This window comes from Equus quagga, chromosome 17, assembly GCF_021613505.1.
Source record: "Equus quagga isolate Etosha38 chromosome 17, UCLA_HA_Equagga_1.0, whole genome shotgun sequence".
Classification (NCBI taxonomy): domain Eukaryota; kingdom Metazoa; phylum Chordata; class Mammalia; order Perissodactyla; family Equidae; genus Equus; species Equus quagga.
In genome coordinates, this window is record NC_060283.1 from 43,805,275 (window position 1) to 43,829,537 (window position 24,263).

At 41.5% G+C, this 24,263-nt stretch overlaps 1 protein-coding gene across 7 annotated transcripts in view; it reads left to right on the forward strand.

Moving 5' to 3' along the window:
- The window catches only part of COL4A4 (collagen type IV alpha 4 chain), a 123,054-nt gene that overhangs the window by 26,920 nt on the left and 71,871 nt on the right, over positions 1 to 24,263 (forward strand). For 3 of the 7 annotated variants that reach the window (XM_046644939.1, XM_046644940.1, XM_046644941.1), the window contains exons 6-13: positions 13,886 to 14,020; positions 14,785 to 14,829; positions 15,499 to 15,615; positions 19,212 to 19,280; positions 21,870 to 21,905; positions 23,149 to 23,211; positions 23,541 to 23,576; positions 23,785 to 23,826. In XM_046644939.1, coding sequence (XP_046500895.1) covers positions 13,886 to 14,020; positions 14,785 to 14,829; positions 15,499 to 15,615; positions 19,212 to 19,280; positions 21,870 to 21,905; positions 23,149 to 23,211; positions 23,541 to 23,576; positions 23,785 to 23,826 — 543 coding nt within the window. The other 4 variants (XM_046644943.1, XM_046644944.1, XM_046644945.1 and 1 more) reach the window with 4 other exon arrangements.

Here is a 24,263-nt window from a genome sequence, read left to right on the forward strand (position 1 = left end):
GTCTGGCCTCAACTAGTGTTTTCTTCAGTCATTGCTATTATTTCCTCTTCGATCCTCTCCACCAGCATCCGTTAGTGCCCTCAGTCTCCCTTGAACATCATCTGAACATCCCACTTCTCATCCTTTTCTGGAATGCCTTCCCGCTTCCCCTCCGCCTGGTCTTTCCTGTCTTCCGCAAACGAGCTCAGTGGTGATGTCCCATCCCCACCCCCCGCTTCCCTCACAGGCCTCCTGCTGATCCCAGCCAGTATTGATGACCCCTGGTGGGAACCTGGTTCCCTGCCCTGGCACTTCTTCCCTGGCCTCCAGCTCTGTTTGGGTTTCAGTGTGGATGTGCCTGACTCTCTCGATTAGATGTAAGCATGTGCTTCTGAAAGGTGGTCGTATGGGCACATGTGAAATGTTTATGCTGTCTCCAAGCCCGGAGTGAACACTCTAGAAACAAAAATTACCTACTTATGTTTCTTCTCTTTAAGAACTGGGGTCATTTTTTGGTGCTTCTTTGAGATGATCTCAGTAGATGGCACCTAATAGGTAGTTAATACACATATATCAATAATTTAAAATTCAGACTGCAGCCTGGACAGGATTTGGGAGCCTGAGCTGGTGGCCAGGCCAGCCTGCAACATGCATGTAGGGATGCTTCCCAAATCCTAGGCAAGGGGGAATAGAATTAGCAGGAGTCTCTCCTCCAGTCCCCCCACCTCCACCCCCACGCCCGCCTCCCAGCCTTCAGATCTATTATTAAATGAGAAACCTCACACAGCCTAAATTCCCCTGTGAATTTCAGGTAGGGCCAGAAGTAAGTGCTTTGAGCAGCAGAAACATGCCTGTTGCTGCATTCGGACCTCTTAGGCCTTCCGTAGCATCCTGGAAAGAGCTGGAGTCTCAGGGCTTACCTCTTTGGTCTCTTTTGGGTTCAGAGCCCTCACCTGGGAAACAAGGGTTTGTATGAGAGGGCTGGTCCTGGCCTTCCCAGCCTGTGCTTCTGTGATATGGGGCATGGCTCTTCACATATGACAGCTGTATGATTGGCTTCCAAAATATTTTGTGACTATGCCCTAACATTTCCCCAAACTTCATTATAGTCCTTCTTTGAGGATGTGGCACTGGGCAAGATTTTAAATTATTCACAATCAGTTTCAAGGGAGGAAGTTCCATGTTTTTGATGGTTGTTTCCTTGTAGGGAAAACGATGTGTCTTTATAGACTAGGATGGGACTTTTTATAAAGTCTGCTTTAGTAACTAGCATGATAATAAAGACACCTTCTATAGTTTTTTCTAGAATAAAATATGTCTATATTGTTTTCCATTTAAGGGAGTCTAGCAACTGTTAAGTCAATAGAACTTTGCAGTTTGGTGGTTTTATATACAAGGAGGAAAAATGTCTTAAAACTCAAGATCTGTCTTAGGTTTTGGATTTTAAAAACTAAAATCCCACACTGGCAATTGAGTCTTTCCTTTGGGAATTTTAAATCACTAAAAAATGTACAAGTATTTTTCATGCAATCTCATTCATTTGCTCTTTAAGCTCCTAATGGCCTTCATTCCATGATAAAAATGGAATTTACTGGGGAAATTTTAATTATTGTTAACATTTTCCATATCATTAAATTATTTGCACACAAAGTTCTAGAAGTTAATCTCTTCATCATTCACACAGCTGTGTTCTAGCACACGCTATAACTATAGCCTGATAACTGGTTCAGAGCAATCATTTTTATGCCCCAAAGTTCACAAAAGTCAATTAAGTTATATTGTAATGTAAACAAGTTCCAATGACAACTGAAAAGTTGGCAAATTTGGTTTGTCACCAACTCCTTAGATTTTTGGTTCTGCTTTCTTCTTTTTCTCGCTATGTCTTTCTCCTCCAGGAATTAACTCCCTAGCTCATTTTGTCTCTGTTGGAGAAGTCTCTGATAAATGAAGCCCTGCCTGAGGGGACAGACTCAGGTGCCTCATGGGCCTGCAGGTAACCTGAGTGAGGGGAGGGGCACCCCAGGATGGAACAGCTGGCCTTGGGGACAGACCATGGGGAGCTGGACAATCCATTTGTTATGTAAAGGCATCAGAATTCAGAATTTTAAAGAAACACAGTGCCTAACGATTAAACAAATTTCCCAGTAGAAGTCAACCCACTAGCTGCCAGTTTACACCTTTGGCTTAGCTTGTTAAAGTGCTCCTTCTGTCAGGAATATTAATGATGATTATTGAAGAGTAGACAACTTGTGAAAGTTAAAAGAAAGAATCTTCAGTTGTAGGATATTTTTTCCCCTCCCCAAAACCCCACGGCATGGTTGTATATTCTAGTTGTAAGTCCTTCTAGCTCTTCTATGTGAGCCACCACAGCATGGCGACTGACACATGGGTTGTGTGGTTCTACAACTAGGAACCGAACCTGGGCCGCCCAAGTAGTGAGAGTGCCGAACTTTAACCACTAGGCCATCAGGGCTGGCTCTAGGATTTCTTATGCAGGTGGTTGAGGAAGTATTTCTGAACAGGCCCTGGGGGCCTGGGGCAGAGGGAGGACACGTGTCTATCATTTCATATTATTTGGCCTATTACTAATCATAGTGGTAGAAGTAACATTAGTAGCTGATACCTTATAGAAGAATAACTCCAGTTAGCTAACATGGGTCTCGGTAGGCTAACAAATCTCTGTCTTTAAATCTAGCATTCGTGGTTGAGAAAGAAGGAGAGAAAACCAGCTTATATTTGCCTACTATGTTCTAGAATGTACTGTTTTCCAAACAGGCCAACTGCCCGAAACCTCACTGGGTAATCTCAGTTGCAGATGGCACATCGGCCCTGGTCAGTCACGTCATTAAATTGCCAGTGGTTTGCAGGAGAGCCTTTGGTCTCCTTGTGTGGAGTTCAGTTCCATAGCAACGATGACTGCTGAGCTCTGCGACCCGGCCTGAACGAGGCCAGGCGGGCGCAGAGCTCAGCAAATGTGGGACTCCGCTGAACTTGGGAGGATCAAGGTCATCACCGAAGTGGAGGCAGCCTTGTCGGTGGTGAGAAATAAGGTGCATCCCAAAGCAGGTTGTGTTCCCTATGAGAAAATGGGAAGCTGTATTTGTGACTAAGAACATTTCTCTAGGGCAAGAGTAACATCTGACTAAATTAGCTAAATTACAGTGTTTTTAGGAAAGAAAAATCTATTTCCCCTTCCAAATACCCTTTTCAGTAAGTTGCCAAGAAATCCACAGGGAAACAGCTGAATCTCCAAGGTGCTCATTTTTTCACTCTTCTGTCATACAATCTCATCTGACATTCATTCAGCAAATAACCATTCATTCACTCCGTTCATTCAGCAAACAGCCTTTGGGCATTTGCCACATGCCAGGCATCTGACGAGGCTGTGAGGCCTCAGTGATAAAGAAGATAGTCCCTGCAGCCCAGAGCTCTGAGTCCAGCAAGAGAGCCAGAGATTCACCCTCTGGCCGTTATTTCTGGGGCCTGGCGAGCGCCAGGCACTGTCCTAGCTGCTTGGGGTGCATTAGGGAAAAGAACAGACAGAGAAACAGGCCTGAAAGAAACATGTCGTGTTATTTCCTTGGGCTGCTGTAACAAATTATCACATACTTGGTGGCTTAAACCAACAGAAATTTATTTTGTCACATGTTCTAGAGGCCAGAAGTCCAAAAGCAAGGATCTTGCCATACTCCCTTTATAATAGGCAATAGGGGAGAATCTGTTCCCTGCCTCTTCCAGCTTCTGGTGGCCACTAGCGTTCCTTGGCTTGTGGCCACATCGGTCCAATTTCTGCCTCCATCTTCACATTGCTTTTTCCTCTGTGTGTCTGTATCAGATCTTCCTCTGTACATGTAGTGGCATCGAGGACCCACCTGGATATCCAGGATAAACTCCTCCTCTCGAGGTCCTTAACTTTATCACATCTTTTGCTGTCTAAAGTGATAGCCACAGTTCTGGGGGTTAGGGCATAGACGTATCTTTTTGTGGCCATCATTGAACCCACTGCAAGTATTTGCGCAGAAAGAACAGCCTCTCCTTAGGCACTGAAGTGGACAGGAGACGGGCTGGCATGTTCGAGGGACTGCAATGTGGCCAGAAAGGTTTGATCATTGTAGGTGAGGAGCAATTGGCATGAGATGCAGCTGAAAAAGCAGAACAGGTTCTCCTGTTTAATAAGGAAGGCTTTGAATGATTTTAAGAAGGGTGGAAGCAGGTTGAATTTATGTCATGAGAAGATTATTCTGGCTGTTGTTTGGAGAACACAGTGGGCGGACGACCATTAGGGGAAACCTATTTGGATACCACTGGTGGGAGGTCATGGTGGCTTAGCCAGGGGGTGAGCATGGAGGTGAGGAGGAAGCGGATGGGTGTCAGGACTATTCGGGAGGCAGAATTGACAAGAATGAGAGGGAGACTCCATGTGGGACAGTTGGAGGTGGGCTGTTAGAGGCATGCAGGGGGACTCCCAGGTGAGGGTGAGCAGCTGTGTGGACAGTGGTGTATGGCCAAGGAGCACATCTGGGGGGATGACCATGAGTCCATGATCATGAGTCCATTTTGGAGCTTGAGGTCAGTCGGATAATGTGGCCGGAGCTCAGAGGAGAGGTGTGGGCTCGGGAGGGAATTGGAGGGATTGTTCAGTGATTAACCCTATGGAAATGGACGAGTTTGCCCAAGAGAAAGTGAGAAGTGAGAAGAGACCAGGGCAGCCCTGAGGAGCTGCAGGAGAGTCCCAGCAGGAGGAGGGAGAGCCAGCCCAGAAGACAGAGGTCAGAGTAAAACATGGAGCAGGTAAGGAGCAGGGACTCCAGGAGAACAGAGCGAGGAAGAAGGAGGGAGAGTCAGCTGGATTCTGGACCAAGAGCTCTCGGCACTGCCTCGTTCAGTTCCCATGGCAGGTGTGTGATATTGGGCTGATGTTACGCCCGCCATCTTTAAAAAAATTGGAAAACCACTCTTGGATGACCTGGTCCAAGGCATGACCTTGTTGTTCATGGGCAAAGCCATGTCTTCTGGTTCTCAGTGCAGTATTCTTTCCATTGCACCGTGCTGCCTTTTAAGAACACAGCTGAAAATCCCTGGTCAGTGTTACTCCAGGCTGAATTGACCAATTTATCCCCTCATTAACAAGTGAGGTGAACTTCACGTACAAAATATTCTGCCACCGAAGTCCTGTCTCCTTGCACTGTCTACTCTTTGAGTAACACCTTTTTGTTATTTATTTTCATTACCCTTTCTGATACCCAACGGTTTTTCCTGCTCTAATAGGAAAGGACCCTGGAGGCACTTGCTAAAGGATTTATGCTTCACCTTGAAGCCTGTTGGAGAGTTTAAGTGATGTTATAGTGTCACCTAGTGGCTTAATACTTGAATTACAATCAAGCATAAGAAGGTAGGAAGGGTGCTGCTGAATGCTTCTTTATTAATTTTAACTATAGAAGCGTTAATCTACTCAGCATTCTGTGAGTATATGTTTAGAATTTATACTGTGCAAGGCAGTGGCCAAGGTGCAGTGATAAAAATGCATGTGGATCTCTGGCCTCAAAGATCTTACAAGAAGACATCACCCCAAGCAGATGTTAACTAAAGTAGCATGCGCCAAACAATAATGAAAAATAGGCGATGAGTCTATTTAGGTGTTAATTGTTTTAAGGTGGATATGACAGTTTGTAGGAGAGAGATTGGTAACGATTAGGATGAAAAGGGAAGCAGCAACTTTGAAGTCCAAGGAGCTGGGTTTGAATCTCTGCTTCCCCAGCTGATAGCTGAGTGGCTCTGGGTCACTTGCTTCATGTCTCTGAGCCTCGTTTGGGAATAAGGAAGTAGATACAGGGATGATGTTCTTCTTTATGGAGGTAAGGATTCCGTGAGAACAATGTTCAGCGCCATGTCAGTGCCTAGAACAGAGTAAGTACTCAGTGAATAATCGCAGTTATAATTATTATCATCATCATCAGCATCATCATCCTAGTTTCGATTGGAGGAAGGTAGAACTTGAACTACAGAAGGAGAAAGGTTGCTATCACTTCAGGGAAACAGAAGACACAAGTGTGATTAGAGCAGAGAGTGCAGCCGTGGGCATCATAGGGAATAGGGCTGGCTGAGGTGATGGGAGGTAGACAGTAACCACTGCAGGTGTTGATGCAATGACACAGGGAAGGGAAGACTGGAGATGAGTTGATGGTGGTATGTGGGTGTGGGGAGAAGATGGGGCCTAAGGAAGTGAGGGACGCTTGAGCTTGGGTAACCCATGTGAGATGACGAGACCATGACCCAGGTTGCCGTAGTGGGGTGAAAGTAAGACAGACACGTGAGATTTAATCAAAGAAAGATGTGATAGACTTGGTCAGGGGGTGGACGTGGAGAATGAGGGAAAGACGGGGAGCCAAGCTGACAGCTGGTTGATGAGCTTACACGATGGAAGGAATGAAGTTGCCACCGGCTGCGTCAGGGAAGAAGAAGGCTGGGAAACTAGTTTGGGAGGGATGAGCTGAGCTTCTGACATGATGAGTATGAATTAACAGAGGAAGAAGATTCAAGAAGGTTTCTAGAAAACAAGGATATAGGATGGGACTGGGAAATTAGATTTGAGAGAACCACAAATATGGAGATCTTTAATTAATTTGATGAATTCTATTGTTGTCTTAAAAAGCTTTATAAAAGAACATAGAGTACATTGAGATAAATTTTTAAAAGTTTAAAAATAAGGTGAGGGTGGAAGCAATTGAAATGACCCTGCAGGCGTGGTGTGAGTGTGACAATGGAGGGACCCTCCATTTGGTGCCAGGAGGAGGTAGTGGGAAGACGAGAGCTTCTGGAGAGAAACTGACCGGTCCAGGTATGAACTCAAGCTTACCAGGAATGTGAGTTTGAGTAAGCTATATCCTGTGAGTAGGCTTTCCTCATCCTTATGGGGATAATAATCCACATTTCTTAGTGTTGCTGTTTGGAGTAGATGAGATAAGTTATGGAGAAATGTAGACACATAACTAAGCTTAAATAGATAAATTCCTTCCTCTTCCTGTGACACTTTTGATGATCAGTGTCATGGTCTTAGAGGCCAAGGGCAATTTGGAAATTTATATGTAGTTAGTATAATAGAAACGTCTTTGTTATTCATTTGTTCATTCATTCATTAACGAATGAATGAGTGAATGGACATTCATTTATACTGCTTTGCACGGATTCATCTCAGGAAAGAGCAGGAAGCAGTTGCAGAAGAAGCGTGATTGTACACATATTTGTAGTCGTCTGTCTGTAGTTATTTCTCCCAGCCCTCACACTGCTAAAATGACCAAGGGCTTCTTAGACTTCTGTCATTCCCCAAAGGTCTGGTCCCTGGGGGCCAGCAGATCAGTGGCAGCCCAAAAGGCTGGTTTGGAAATTTTGGTTTTAAAAAAGAACGTATCCTCTTATCAGTTGGTCTCTTCTACCAAGATGTTGTGAAATAAAAATAATTTGATCTTAGCCCTGCTCAAGAGACATGCCTGTCGTGGACACTCAACAAGGGACAGAATCCTAAAGGAATGCTCCGGCCTCACAGGGCTGGGCAGGCATGCGACTCTGTCCGCTTTAATCGCCTTCATCCTTTATTTGTACAGCTGGCCCGGGAGCCCAGTCCCGCTGTAGCCACAGTCCACAGTCGGGAGGGACATCTAACGGGTCTGTGTCAACTTGGTCTTTGAGTAGAAAGGAAGAGATGACCTGGTGGCTTCCCATGGCATGCCAAAGTTCCCTCAGCTGTCAAGCCGATTGTCATTTCTGGATTCAGTGAATCTGTTTTCTGACTTCACCGTCTCTCAACGAATGTCATAAACCACAGAGGCAATTCCGTGCACACAGTAGCCAAAAAATATTAGAGAAACTATGTCTGAAAGTCATTCCAGTGGGCATTATTTTTCTTTTTGCTAGTCTGGATCCAATGTAGTCATTCATTGCATATCATGTCATTGTTTGTGGGTGGAGGGTGCGTGGTTAGGAGTAAAACGTTTCGTAAAAAATTTCTTTTAAAGATGCAAAATTTCTGTGATTATTTAATGATTCTCTAGTTATAGAGATGGCTTTTCTGGGCTTGTTATATATGCCGCTTCCTCCTGAAGTTAATTCTATTATAGCCCTAGGAATAAGTGAGCTCAAATATTTGCTTGTAAACATACTCTTTTTGTCCTGACCCCTTCTTTTATAGGAAATAATTTAATGAAAATGGAATTAATCTCTACATTGCTGTGGATGAATTATTTACTCGAATTGGGTGAACTAATAATGATTGTTTCAGAGATCGGTATTCGGGAAATTTCCGTGAGCAGATTTAGTACTGTTATTCAGGGTTTAGTGTATTTCTTTACAAAACTTATCATATAGTAAAATACCTGTTAATAGGTAAAAACAGCACTAAATATAAAATAAACCACCAAGTCTTCCAACAGCCATAAAAAATGCAGGCATTTAGTGTTTCATGTTAATTTTTCCACTTGCAAAGTAGAGGTTGGATTTGCTGTTTAGTAGGGTTGAAATGAAGGCATAGTAATGTCTGTGTTACATCTGAGCGACAAAAAGACACCAGCATCACTGCGTTCAGGACCCTTGCTCATGGTGTGGGTTGTGCTCTGCTCCCCTCGGTGTGGAACCATTGCCAAATCCACATAATTACCATCCGCCAAAGTTCTGGTGATGGCAGTTCAGAGAGACAAGAAAGCAGCTCCTTTTTCTCATTTACACGTGTCTTCCTTGGGTGATGGTGTTGGGAGGGCTGACTGTATTATTTTATTAAGTGTTTATTGTTCTCTGCCTTTCTTACCGTCATGACCTTGGACACCTAGATTCTACCCTGTGGGAGCTCATGGTCCAGTGGGTGTGGGGTTGGAGGGATAAAGAGATGATCACCTTAACAGGTGGGAAGTGTTATTACAGAGGCATCTTGGAGAGGCATCTAATCTGAAGGGGGTGTTGGGGGGAGGGCAGGAGATCGGGGGGGTCATCTTGAGAGATGACTTGGGGTGAATAGGAGGGACACTCCTGATAGGACTCCCAAGTCTGTGAAAGAACAGAACAAAGCTCATTCAGGAATGACAAGGAAGTCGGTGTGACAGATCCGGGGCAGAGGAGGAGGAAACAGATGGGGCCCAAAGGGGGATCGGTGTCATTAAATAATGCAAATAACCAGTCCTTGTTTTATGTCTTTTCAAAAGTGTTTTAGATGGCACTTTCTCAGATCAGGGCACATTTCTATACTGAATGGAGTTTTGTCATTTTTACTGCTGTGTTAAACATTTCCACTCCTTTTTTTTCCTCCCCAAAGTTCCATTAGCTCACTGGATTCAGCGTTGCGTGTCTAAAACGAAACACGTTAAAGAGATTTATAGCTGGTTAATTGGCTGTCTCTTTCTCAGTTACCCTTTTATGTTTGAAGGTGCATTTCGTTATATTTCTAAGTAATACATTATTGTAAAGTACAGCATTCACAAAAGATAATTTGAGGAGTTTTCCTATAAATTACATGCAAGATGAAAAGATAATTCCCAAACTTAATAAAAAAAGCAGTTATTTCCTGAGCCTTATATTTAGGAAAAATGGGAGTTTTTAACTTATGTTAAGTAAGTAAGATCAATTAACGTAGGTAAAAAAGGTCTGCTGAAGTCATTATTTATTCTTACTTTTAGATTGTGCTTTAGAATTCTTGCAATATCTAGAGTAAATTGATTTACCCTCAAAATGCCCCCAAATGGTTTGTGCCCGTATAATTATATTTCATATGTTATTGTTGTCTTTTTTGTAACAAATATTTATACATTTAAGCTTCCTTGAAAATTCTAAGGTCTTAGTATTTGTATGGATACTCAATAAATAGTAGCTATTATGACATTGATGAAAAAGCATGAAGAAAAGGGAAAGTACAAATAAAGGACAATTTTGATTTGTAGTTGAGTCGAGTCAATAATGTTTGTTGAGTCAATAACTTAATGGTGAAAGAGAAATGGTAATTAATCTTTATTATAAAAGTCATGTTTGCTGATGGTAAGATGCTCGCAAAATAGTATGTAACGTCGCCCAGGCTTGAATTTTCACTCCTGAGACACGACAGTATGCCATTTCTTGTATATCCTTCTAAAAATGTTCATGTATAAAAACATATTTAGAGAAAATTTCCTTTTGTTTCTCTACAGGTGGGATCATATGACATATGGCTTGCTTTTTTCCATTTAACACTGAACTATTAAAAGTAATAATAATCTGTAATAACAATAGTTAGCATTATCATGCCAGGAACTATGCTAAATACTTTACCTGCATTATTCTTTTTATGTCCACGAGCCACTGACAGATGAAGAAGCTGAGGAACAGAGAGGTTAAGAAACATGTCCAGGGCCACACAGCTAGTAAGTGTGGGCCTGGGCTTCAGATGCAGGGGGCTGGCTGCAGAGCCTGGAAACTGTCACTTTGTTTCTTTCTCATGAGCATCACGAGGATGTTGTACGTAGGCCCAGACAGGTCTACCTCAGTCTCTTTAATGTCCCGGCCCTGTACATTTCCCTCAGGCCTACACAGTGGTAACTGGCTTGATACTGGACTCTCATTGGCTGCCTTCCCTTCTCTGTGTCGCATCCCTGCTTCCTCCCCCCATCTCTTTGATTTTCAAACATACTGTGTGCATTGACTCCTCGTCCTGCATTTTACTTCTGGGGCACCCAGACTAAGACAGGCTGTGTGTGGTGTTCCATTGTATGAAGGTGCCATAACTTATTCAATCAGTCTCATTTGGGCAGACTTTTATGGGATTTCCAGTTTGTCATGAAATTATGAATAATGTTGCAGTGAATATCCTTGTGCCGTTGTCCTTAAACCAGGGCAAGCAGGCTCTTCCTGCCTTTGGGCCCCATTCCTCAGGCAGGGCACCACCCTGTCTCTCTCCTGTGTCTGGGCCTGACCAAGGCCAGCAGCCCTGTCAGGTGCTCCTCAAGTGTGTACCAGAACTGGGTGGGTCCCAGGGTCTGTTTCTTTTCTTCCTGGTGCTCTATGACCCTTTATCCGATGTGGAGCTGTCCACATGAGGAGCTCTGGGTTTCTTGCTTCTGGGCTAGTCTGGAGCCTCATGGCTGAGCCCTGGTTTCGGGGGGATGGCTGGCTAACAGAACATTTCCACTTACCAGTGCTGGATTTTGTTCACGGGATTGCATGAGATTGGGTCACCAGAATGGTGCTTGACGCACTGATTTCAGATGACTCAGATTTTTATGTAGATGCAGCTCTGCAAAATATACATTGCCCTGGGACCTGAACCTCCAGGGGCAGCCCTATATTCTTGTATGTGGTCCTGTGCACTGTTGGAGTTCAGCACTAATTATTCAAAATTGCCCAGAAGTTTAAGAGATCTGATCTAAGCAGATATCTCCTGAAATCCATTTAGCTTTTCTCTCCACATACCAAGATTTACTTGCTCATCAAATGCAGTTATCTATGTTGTTTGAGGGGGTAAAGGGGTATAAAATAATTTTTCTTAAATCTTTGGAAAGTTTTAAAAAGCACAGAAAATTACAGGTGAACATCTGGCTTCAAATCAATACCAAGGACGTTTTCAAACTGTAACGAAATACAGCATGGACTCTGAAATGTGTTAGACAGCACAACTGAACACATTAGACACCACAGTGCCTGGGGTTGTGTGGCCGAATCACCTTGCATCGGTGAAAGCCTTGTTAGAAGCTTCTCGTTATGAAGCTTCTCTTTATTTAATGTAGAATATTGTCCTAAGATTGCAAAGTGAGTTACTTAAAAAACCATCAGAATCAAAGACACACTCTACCCACATCAAATTACAGACAGAGATTGAATGTTGAGTCTAGAAGTGTCATTTAGAAACCCTGATTTTAGATTTTTGAGTTCATTCAATCCTTGTTCCTGTACATTGATTATTTTGTAAAAAGTAAGTTTGAATGTATAAAATAAATTTATATGTCATAAAGGTTACCTTTGATAGAATTACTTTTCTCAAAGTTCAAAAATAACTTTCCCAACTACACAGGGCCCAGGTGGAGTGTGTCCAGTCAGATGGGGGGTCAGGCTCGGCCTGTGAGCATCGCCGCTGCCAGTCCATCTATCCCTTATTTATTTGAAAGGAATTTCCTGAGCCAAAGCCTATGGGAGATGGGAGGCTTAACTGGGGAGCAAATATCCCTGCCCTCATTGTGCTCATATCTAATTGGAGAGGCAAACAATAAACTGAGGAGCAGACACATAATTTAAAAATAGGAAATGCTAAGATGCTAAGACAGAAATGGACAGGATGCTGTAATCGAGACTGATGGGGTTGGGAATGGTTGGAGAGCCTACTTCACTGGAGGGGGAGGTCAAGGAAGGCCTCTAAGGAGGTGGCAGTATGGCTGGGATCCAAGACATGTGAAGATGTGGGGAAAGAGCAGTGCAGAGGGAAAGCATATACAAGGCCCTAAGATGGGAAGAGCCATGTGGTGGGAAGTCGTGAGTGTGGGGTGGGCACAGCATGTGGGTGCGAGGGAATCTGGGGTCACACCCTGGAAGGCCTGGAAGGTAAGAAGCACGAGGTTTATTCTCCAAGCAGTGAGAAGACAAGGAAGGGTTTGAAAAAGCAGGCAGTGCCGTGATCTGACTTCTGTTTAAGTGTCACTGGGGTTGTTGTGTGGAGTGACGCTTGGAGGAGAGTAGAGGGAGCTGGAGACCATTTAGGAGGCCAGGGCAGTAGGCTCCCTGGAGCCTACTCCATCAGCAACAGGACAGTGAGGTGGGTGAGTTGCAGATCTATTTCGGAAGTGAAATGGTACCAATGGATCATGTATTAAATGTAAAGATGACAGAAAGAAGTACGTTAAGGATGACTCCCAGGATTCTGGCTGGGTTAAATGGGTAGACGGGGAAGGTAGATGGAGAATCAGATCTGGGGGCAAAATCAAGAGTTCCATCTTGAATTTTTCTTTTTAAGCTGGAGGTTCCATTGTACCCAAGGAGATGTTAAGAAAGCAGTGAGGCATGATCATCTGGAAGCTGGAGGAGAAGGCTGAGCTGAGACATAGAAGTGGGGGTATTGGAATCTGTGGCATTTAACATTTCAGTCCTGGAGGGAACCGTGCATGTAGGGATTGTGGAGCGAGAGAAGGGAGCAATATCATGGAGGACAAGGGAGCGTGCTCCTCAGAGGCTAAACTTCCTTAGTCCGGAATGGAAAGAGCTATGAGACCCGCAGCCGCCTCTCACAGGCAAGAACTGAGCATTAATTCAGTGTCAGTCTGTCTAAATGCAACACAGAACAGGCCAAAAGGGAGTTCCTCATCTTTGTGCCAGAAGCATTCCCGCTGTGGGTTCGGGGGAGATCTGAGCTCGTGAAACTTCACCTGAAATAAGAGGCGACCTTTTCATTCATGGAAAGTTGGATTGTGGCGTGGAGAACTTGCTTCCAAATTATGAACAAGAAATTAAGTAAAAGCAGCTGAAAAAGAAATGTTTCCCCCTAAAAGGGCAGACAAATCGTTAGCCATTTGAAGTAAATAAAAGATCTATTTTTCCCCACTCTTCACTAGTATCACTAATGTACTGGTAATAAGTCTTTGATTTTTTTTTTAAGTTCCTTGCTTCACTAAACAGCTCAGGATTTATCAATGTCATTGACAGAATGAAAACTCTAGAGAGAACTCTAATCAGTTTATGTGTGTGTGTGTACTCACACGTAGTAATTAAAATTTATCGTATGACAAGTTCAGATTGCAAAAGGCAGCGTTGCTGTTTCTTATTTTTGTAATTAATTGATCATTTGTGCTTCTATTATTAGAATCTGCTCAAACTCTAACATTTCAGTCTTCTCTAAGCTCAAGTGACCATATATTTTTGTTAGCAGATGCTACTTAGGAATCAATCCCCCTTTTTAAATCTTTCTTCTTAGGGTCAACCGGGACTCCCAGGGTTGCAGGGCCCTATTGGACCCCTGGGACCTCCAGGACCCATTGGAATTCCAGGAGAGAAAGGGAGGAGAGGTGACAGTGGCCCTCCTGGAGCAGCAGGTGACAAAGGAGACAAGGTAAGTCTATTCTTAAGTAAAAGATTCATATTAACCACTCACCAGCACCACTATGCCACATTTTTTATAATCACACGTAATAAATCAAGTCTCAACTCCTCTTCCTTAATCAGCCCTCATTCCCTAACCCCTTTCCAAAGGAGCATGCCTTTCTAGACCTTTTCTTTGCACTTAAATACACGAGTGTGCACAGCAAGCAGTTATGGTATAATTTTATGGCTTTTTAAAGAACCTAAAAATATTATATATTATGCTGAGTCTTTCTTTTTTTACTCAACCATATGGCTTAGAGATCATTCTGTATCAACTTATGTAGATTGAACTTCTTCCTTTAAAAATACTGCATATTGTGCCATAGTATGGATAAAACTATAGTTTATTCCCTGTTGAGAATTTGAGATCCTACCCCTCATTGTGTAGCACAAATGTGCAAAAGTAATCCTATAAATTACCTGTGTGCACATTTAGGGGTTTGTTTCTCTAGGATAGATGGATTCTGAGAAGTTGAATTTCTGGCTTATAGGGTGTTGAATGTTTTATTTGAATTGATACTGCCAAGTTGGCTTCCTCAATACAAAAAGAAAAGTACAAAAGGTTGATTCTTAAGGGTTAGTATTTAAGCTCATTAATGTAAAGATAGGTGACAGTGACTGCTAAGTGTTTTTTAAAAGAGTTATTAATTATTCTTGTTTTCAAGTAAATCAACTTGTTAATCTAATAATTTAGTAACTTTTATGTCTTTGTTTTATTTTCTGGGATTTTAGGGTCCAACTGGTGTCCCCGGATTTCCAGGTTTAGACGGCATACCTGTAAGTATCTGTAAATTTTCGCCATCTTTTTAAAATAAGGGACAAACACTCATCAAAACCCTTAAAATTGCGTGTTCAAAAAATACATATATAGGACAAACTTTTCACTATTTTCTAATTTTAGTGTGTGAAAGGGTGCTTGCATTTCAATTTTGTATAGTAATAACTCCAAGACCAAAACACTATACTTGAAGAGCAAGGTTTTCAAACAGATTAGAGAAAACCAAAAATTGGAGCTAGATATACTTGACATGTCAAGTACAATGTTCTGGAAATAAATGTATACTCATAATGAAAGTTTTTATTTGCTGGTAAGTCCCAACAGTGGAAGTGGGCTCAACACTCTCATTTCTGATATGAAAATCAAATGAAAGAAGAAAGAGGTATTTTGGGTGCTTTGCAATTCATTAGAGTCTGTCTAAGGATTTCAAGGAAGGTTTCTTCCAAATCTTCTGGAATACTCCAAATTAATTAAATTAAATTGGGTGCATTAAAATTTATTTATTTATTTTTACTATTCTACATGATACTTGTGGGTAGAGAGGACATTTCACAAAATTAAACAACATGTGAGTCACAATTGCCATAATTTGGGTCCCCATATTTGCATAACCTTTGTGTTATAGTTTTTGGGCAAAAATTCTTCACCTAAAATTTTGTTTCCTGTAGGGGCACCCAGGCCCTCCTGGACCCAGAGGCACACCTGGCATAAATGGCTACAATGGCTCAAGAGGTGATCCAGGGCTTCCAGGAGAAAGAGGCGCTCCTGGCCCAGGAGGCCCCCCAGTAAGACACCTACAGTTTATCCTAGTGGGAATCTTAAATGTAAAGGTCCTACAGTGGGAATAAGGCTTGATGTGTTCAAGCAACAGAGTTGTTACAGATGTGGTGGGAGCATGGTGAACACATGAGAGTGACCAAGAATGAGAACAGAGAGCTGGGCAGGACATAGAACTGGGCAGGGCCTTGTAGACTGTGGAAGGAAGCTGGATTTTCTTTTGCATGCCATGGGAGGGCACTGGATAGTTTTAAGGAAGTGACATGATCTGATTGATGTTCTTTTAAGATGTTCCTGGCTGCTCTACAGAGAGTGGCTAGGGGAAGAGAGCAGGGAGGCCTGTGAGCAAAACTTATGTTGTTTGTCATTAAACATTCACTGCACACATATGAACCTCTCTAGGTATTTCAAACAGAAAGGAATTTAATACAGGGAATTTGGCGCTTATTGTAATGGTTGGAGGAATGGAACTCAGGGGCCACCATGAGACGACTGATTTCAAGGGCTCACACTTAACTGAGATCCAGAAGTCAGGAGGCTGTTTCTGCACCATAATCACTGCCTCTCATCTTCATGTCGAGACATCAGCAAATAAACCTCAAGTTTCTACCTTCCTGCTTGGCAACAACAAAAGGAGCAGGAAGAGGATGCATTCCTCACCTCCGCCTTCCAAATTTCCTAAGTACCTCTCCCAGGTGGAACCTAATTTGCATCTAGCCACAAAGGGTCTTGGAAACGTAGTTTTTAGCTTTAGAGTCTCCATAATACAAAAAGATAAATGGAAGTGATTTGGAGTGGAGGTCCAGAAACAGTTGACAATATCCAGCACTTGAGAAAAGTTTACTGCTCTTATTTTCTTCCCCAGAAATTTGAACTTTCATTTAAACATAACTTCAACAAGAACTACCCTTTTCTCTACCCCTTATATTTCCTTCCCCTCTGTTTCTTTTCCTTTTTCTCACTTAATTAAAGGTTGGAGATGATTTAGCCTTTCAAAACGGATTTTCTGTGACTATTTTTCAGCCTTTCCACTTCTCTAAAAAATATCACTTCCCAGCATTCCACCGTAGTCATCCTGCTTTCTTGTCACGAATTTTCGTTTTGCTCCAAATCATAGTAGAATTGATCTGAATACAGTACTCAAAAAGAACTTCCATGTTCACATCTTTTTTGTGGTATCAAGTAAGAACAACCAGCTTTCATTGTTAAGCTTCTCAACTACCCTTTGTTCTCAAACTCAGGCATTTGAAGGCTTGAGTGCCATCTGGTGAATGCACATTTGTTAAGATCTTCAAATTGGGTCAAACCTCATTCTACTGTGTGTCCATGAACGTTCAAGAGAGCAGGGCTTCTCAATTTTAGCTGTAACACAGCATGCAGTACTGACCACAACACTGAAGCTTGTCATAACGATTTCTTTGCAAAGCAACTTTCTTTCCTTTGACCCATTTCACATACAGGCAGCCCTCACTGTGCACAGTAGTGTGAAACTTCAAGAATGACCATGCAAGCTGAAACCACACAGAGCAACCTTAACCTCCAATGGGAAACATTGCTATTGTCTCATGACCTTTAAAATGTTTTGTTAAAACATTAAAAACTCTCTTACTTTTGGTTATAAATATATAGGGAAATTATTTTAAAAAATAGTATTTATTTAGTACATTATAATTTAATACATTAGGAACATTAAGAATTAAAGCGTTTGATTGCCTTATAAAAACTTATCAAGGTAGTTGGAACAGCTTGCCTTCTTGTCGTGTAACTTGGAGTATGGAGTGAACATGCTTTTTATTTTTTGGTGAATTGTACTCTTTTCTAAGTTTGGGTCAGCTTGCAGGGTTGTGAAATATTTCTGAGTTCCTTTAACATGACGTTCTTTTGCCTGCGTCACTTCCTCTGGCACATCTTCATCCTTTTTGTCACAACCACTTCCTCCTTTTACGTTGATAAGTTTGCTGCACTAGCTCCTCTGGTTCGAATGACAGCAGTGTCAACATTCTCACCATTAGCTATTTCTTCTGTGAGTCCATGTACATTCTATTTGAGTTTCATCTCCAACCTTATCATTTTTCATTTCCTCACTTCATTTTCATCTTTCTTGGCCAATTCTCTCTTTCAATGATCTGTTTTTATGAAGTGTCATTTGGGTTTATCACTGGAAGATAAGGGGCACCACAACTACACACTTTGCTGTCCGTGTGTGTGTGTGAACTAACAGATCTGCAGTGGCCAGTCAATGACAGACTTTGAAAGGAGTGATATGATCCATTAGTGATCTGATTTGAATCTGTTACTTATGTAGTGATCTGTGGACTGATGAGCTAGCAGTGAAGTGTGTATTGTATGCAGTTACTCAGTTAATACACAGTGGTAACTGAAGTTTGAACCAGTTTGTTGGAGGACTGATGCAATTTAACTTAACTGTGGAAGCAAAATTCATGCATATTGGAACTGTGTGAAGCAGGGATTGCCTATACAGTATAGGCAAATCTGATTTCTCAAGGAAACTGTTGATGTAATTTACCATAAAACTGTTAAGTGTCTCCCATTGGAAGCAAAGTCAGGCACTCTTCTAAGGGTTAACTTTGAAATTCGTATGCCCTTTGTAGGAGCTTGATATCTGCAGACGGTAGAATTTATTTTTTTAAATTTTTTTCTTTGGTGAGGAAGATTGGCCCTGAGTTAACATCTGTTGCCAATCTTCCTCTTTTTCTTTTTTTTTCTCCCCAAAGCCCCAGTACATAGTTTTGTATCCTAGTTGCAAGTCATTCTATTTCTTCTGTGTGGGACGCTGCCACAGCATGGCCAGATGAGTGGTGCCGTGTCTGCGCCCAGGATCTGAACCAGTGACACTCTGGGCCGTTGAAGTGGAGCGTGCGAACTTAACCACTCGGCCACGGGCAGCCCCTGCAGATGGTAGAATTTTTATGTGGTAACCAAGTTAAGATGTATTAAGATATTAAGTAGGAGATTCAGATAGCAAGTAGGAAAACTTTGAAGAACAAAAGAATATATTGGGATATTTCGTTCACTTTTTAAAAATACTCTAAGTAAACAAACTTGCATCCACACACTCAAACTTTCCAAAAGGAACATGTGACGTATTTTAAAAGTTAATCTTAGAAAGGATACATAGGCTCAGTTTCGAATACGAATACTGAAATGGACAAAATCAATTTTTTTACTATCTCTAGGGTGTAAAATATTAACTGACGAGAGAAAAATTGTTTACTTATAAGAATAATATGAGTATTATATGCATTATGTTGTGAGGGAAAATGCAATTTTCCTGATGAATAATTAGTAGTTATAAATATATTTAAATATAATATGATATAATATAATATAATACAATATAATATAATATTAGATTACTAGGTATCCTATCTAAGGAGATTCCTTAGTAGATGTTAAGCGAATATTGAATAAATATATATGAGAACCTTAGGATGATAATAATGAAGAGAATAAAGAAATCTCCACTAGTGAAATATGATTATAATGGTAATTTTGTTGGTGAGTAATATTTTATAAAAAAAAGAAAATACTGAAATATTAATATGCTTTCTTTTCCCCTCTGAAGTGAATATTTTATTTTCAGGGCCTTCCTGGGGCAAATGGAGAAAAAGGAAATTCAGTCTTCATTTTTGGTGCCATTAAAGGTATTCAGGTAAGTACTATGATTGTGGTGACTTAAAAACATAGGTAAACCCACACAGGAAACACAGATTGAGATTTTTCTAGAAGTGTCCCGAGCACGCTGGTTTTTATCCTCACCCTGGCCCTCTGGGATGGCACCATACTTCTTGCTGAAGGGCTGGCTTTAGTTGCTCTGGCTGTAGAATTCCACTCCCTCCCAGCTAGTCTTGCCGAGTTGCCATGGATACATTTATTTCAGGGTGTCTCCACCTTGGCACTATTGACATTTTGGGCCAAATAATCATTTGTTGTGGGGGCTGACCTGTGCGTTGTAGGATATTGAACAGTATCTCTGGCTTCTACCCATTAGATGCCACTAGTACCCCCCGAGCCCCCACAATATCTCCAGACATTACCAAATGTCCCCTGAGGCGGGGAATCACTCCCAGTTGAGAACCATTCATTTATTTGTAGTTAAAATAGTGTAACATTAATACTTGTCATCCAGTATAATAGAAGTCATCATTATTGAACTTGAAAATTATGGAAACCAGATAGGACTATCCTTGGTAAATTAAATGCTTTTGTGTTTTACCAGAAAATGATATACACATGTTCAGAAATAAACTTTTGCGGGGCCACTTCATCTCTCTGATATGAATAGCCACAGATAAGCACTAGATATGATAAATCAAGGGAAGAAATGTAGTACATTGGCAAGATATGGTCATTTCTCTGAAGGAGGACTATTCCACAACAATTAGATGAAACTAGTCCTAGATTGCTTCCACTAGACCCTGAGTTCCCTGCCCCCTGGAGGGGTAATCTCTTTACTGAGCTTGTAGTATTTGTTTGTAGTCTCTGTGCCTATTTATACTTGTTAAACAGCAAGAACGATGCTTTTCCTCATAGCTTAAGTGATATATTAATAAAGAGCATCAAAAGCACAGTCATTCTAGGAACCAGTATGTTGTATCAGAGGAGAGGACTTACCTTTACCTACTGCTATGACTTTAAACAACTCTCTAAACCCCTCTGAGCCTCATACGCCTTATTTGTGAAAGAAAATTAAAACAACATCTAATCAGCCTTCCTCTCGGTGCCGATGATTTGTTATAATAATTTACACTGCAGCAGGTGGTAAACTATAAAGTACTGTATGTATTAGTTATGGTGAGTAGATTTTTGTAATTGAGCAAGAAAGAACAAGAGAGGTAGAAGGGGAGATGGATATAGAAAATTCCTCATCTTAAAGAGAAACAGACGATCCCTAATAAAGTAGTCAGTCTGCTGATCAATAATCGTTGAGAAACAATGCTCTTAAAAGCCTGTATCCACTTCACACCATTTGGATGGTAATTATATATTTAAAAAGCCCAAACAAACAGAAAATAATGTGTTGACAATTATGTGGAGAAATTGGAACCCTTGTGCATTGCTGGGAATGTAAAATGGTGCAGCTGCTGTGGAAAATGGTATGGCGATTCCTTAAAAAATTAAATGTAGAATTATTCTGTGATCCAGAAATTCTACTTCTAGGTATATACCCCAAAGAAATGAAAGCAGGGACTCAATCAGATCTTTGTACACTCATGTTCATGGTAGCGTTATTCACAACAGCCAGAAGGTGGAAGCACCCCAAGTTTCCACTGACAGGTGAATGGATAAGCAGAATGTGCTACACACATACAGCACAATGTTATTCAGCCTTAAAAAAGGCAGGGAATTCTGACACAGGCTACAACATGGACGAGCCTTGAAGACATTATGCTAAGTGAAATAAGCCAGTCACAAAAGGACAACTCATGTGTGATTCCACTTATAAGAGGTTCCTAGAGGAGTCAAATTCACAGAGACAGAAAATAAAATCATGCTTTCCAGGGCCTGGGGGGAGGCGGATGGGGAGTTAGTGTTCAATGGGCGCAGAGTTTCCGTTGGGGAAGATGAAAAAGTTCTGGAGATGGATGGTGGTGATGGTTGCACAACAATGTGAATGTACTTAATGCTGCAGAACTGTACACTTAAAAGTGATTAAAATGTTAATTTTTACCTTATGTAAATTTTATGATATATTACGTTTTACATTTTTTACAAAGAGCCTGTCTTCAAGAGAAGTACACCCTTTGATCCTTGAAAGTAAATAGAGTCTCAGGACAGAGTCTCAAAGTGGTGGATCCGCACAGGCGGATGTGAGAGAATTTCCACATGAATTCCCTTTCCATCTACACTAGGGTGATCAAAAGGAGTGGTGTGTATTAGGGAGGCGAGGTCTGGCAATTAGACCAGGGATGGTTAACTTGATGAAATGAAGCCATCAGATTGAGAATTTAGAACAATTTAAATTGAAAGATGAAATCTCATCTTGGTTCCATGTCATCAGGACCCCAGCAATCTAGAGAAAGTTTTGGCAGAACAGAAGCAGAATTCAGAGCCCCAGAGTGAATACAGAACATTACTTGCGTAGAGCCCTTCCATAGTTGTCTTTTCAACACTGAGAAGTTGAACAGACTGCACAGTTGGGCAGTCCAAATAATCCCTGTGTGTATTTCTACTTCTACATCACGTGTGTTTTAGGTTAATGGTGTAGCTTTGCTAAAACAATGTATCATTATTATTGCAGGGTGACAGAGGGGACCCAGGACCTCCTGGCTTACCAGTAAGTCTTCTGAGCAGGCCATGCGCTTCTCTTTGCTCCTCAAATAGTCTGTGGTCCCTACTGGTTTGTATGCCAGCAAGACTGGCTGCATAATTTGCAGGGCCCACCCAGTGCAAAATGAAAATGTAGATCTCTTATGCAAAAATTATAAAGAATTTCAAGGTGATGACAGCAGAGCATTAAATCCAGCATGAGACCGTGTGTGACTGCACAGGTCCCACGCTCATAGAACAATTCTTGAAGCTTAGCAGGCTTCCTACATTCCTTTTCTATCCTTTAATGATCACTTGGCATTGCTCAGGTATATGTAGTCACTTAACATTTAGGAAGATAAGTCTACTTAGCAACTACGTTGATATATGTCAAGTGGAAATGATTTTGCTCTATACCATTTAGCCTGCTGAATGAGTTGTTGTGTGTTATATTTAATATTCTGCCCCATCTTCATCTCCCTGAAATTTGTGATTCAATGATTATGTTAGTCTTTCCAGTTTATCAATGTGTACAAGATTAAAGTTGAAAGCAATTTTGTTGTCCAGTGGCTAACCTATAATCTTGCTTGGTAAATTCTGGCTGTAGACAGGATTACTCACCCAGGTTGATTTCCTTACTACTCCTGAAGTTCAGTTAAACATGATCAATGAGATGCTTTGATGTGGCTGTTAAAATAAATACCAATTCATCCTCTGGGAGCCAGCAATTTCGTTGCACACTCACAAATCATTTGACGTGGGCAGGGTTAGTGGAAGAACAGAGAGCCTCTCTCCACACTTCCAGGAATGCCCAGCCATAACCTTTCCTTGTGAGTTTTGTGTAATTATGCCACGACTTACGTGTGGCAGAAAACTGTTTATGGCTGGATCGTCTTGATCTTGAATTGGGGACAACATTTCTATTCACACTGATCTTATAGGACACATTTAAAGAATATATTAAAACGTATAAATACATTCATATTTTAATACTAATTAATGATAATTAATATTAATATTTAAAAAGCACCCTGATGTATAACAAAAACATAGGAGTTTGTCACACCTACCAGATTCTGCTGCCTTCTAGCTCTGCGACCTTTTAGCGGTGTCAGAGCTGCTGTCCCAGATGTTCCAGCAAGGCAGGCACATGTGTCCAGGACTGGATTTCTTTAGTGGGTTTTATCCTCCAGGCAATACATGCAGCTCTTGCTGAGTGAACCATGATTATGGTTTTTGGTAACAAACGTGCCGATTTTTCTCGTGTTTAGGGATCAAGGGGCTCGAGAGGACCAGTGGGCCCAGTGGGATATCCGGGAGCGCCGGGGTTAACAGTAAGTACAGCACCACTCATTCTGTCCCCTAGAAACCCTGACCTGACATTTCAACAAAGCAAAACAAGCACAATTGCAGTCTTGGGTCAGTTTTGGGTTCTTTGACAGATTATCACCTGATGAACCAGCGCACACCCGCCATTATCAGTGTGAGTCCATCTCGAAGCAGAGGTCCCCCCGGGTAACATGCAGCCCAGCCATGATAGAAGGTCCATGATGCATGTTTTAAAATTAAGGGTTTCCTGAGGAGGAACTTGGGGCAACCAATGAAGATACGTTCCGATTTCTGTTACTAATATTTGATATGTGTGTTTTTGCCATTGATATAGGGACCTCCGGGCCATCCTGGGAGTCCAGGTTTGAAGGTAGGCGGCCACGAGTAAGATACACAAAGAGAGCTCTTGTACAGTGAAATAAGTGACCACTGATATATGTCAGAATTATGTCTTTCCTCTTAGACTTCCCAAAGAATTTAATAAATAAACTTCAATAAATTCACCAGAAGTCTTACTTGCTTGTAATTACTTTTTTTAATATTCAAAAACAATTAGATTTTTTTTTTTTCTTTTCCAGGGTAATCCTGGCGTGGGAGTAAAGGGGCAAATGGGAGACCCGGTAAGAATCCCCTTCTGCGTGGAGGAGCAGATGTTAAAATGTATGTGCTGCCCGGGTGTGGAGGCTGTTCTGATGATCACTTAAGCTGTGTTCGTATCTAGTCTCTGACCAATTTTATGGCTGAGAATTTTTCTGTGTTGAATTATTATGGCACTGTCATCTTGACTGTAAAATGACAGTTCTGACAAAATTTAGCACTTAATTCAAGTTAATTTACATGATGTATTTCACCTAGCAAAAAGAGATTGAACGTTTCTAATAATGTTACAACTAGAGTAACAATTTTGTTTAATTACTGATTTGTTTATCTTAATTTCACAAATTTCATCAGAATACTAAACTCCACACATAAATAAAAATGTAAATAAGTGGATCTAGCAACCCACAGTCTCCCCTTCTCTCCCTCCCTCATATGCCTCCTCATTGTCCCTACCTCT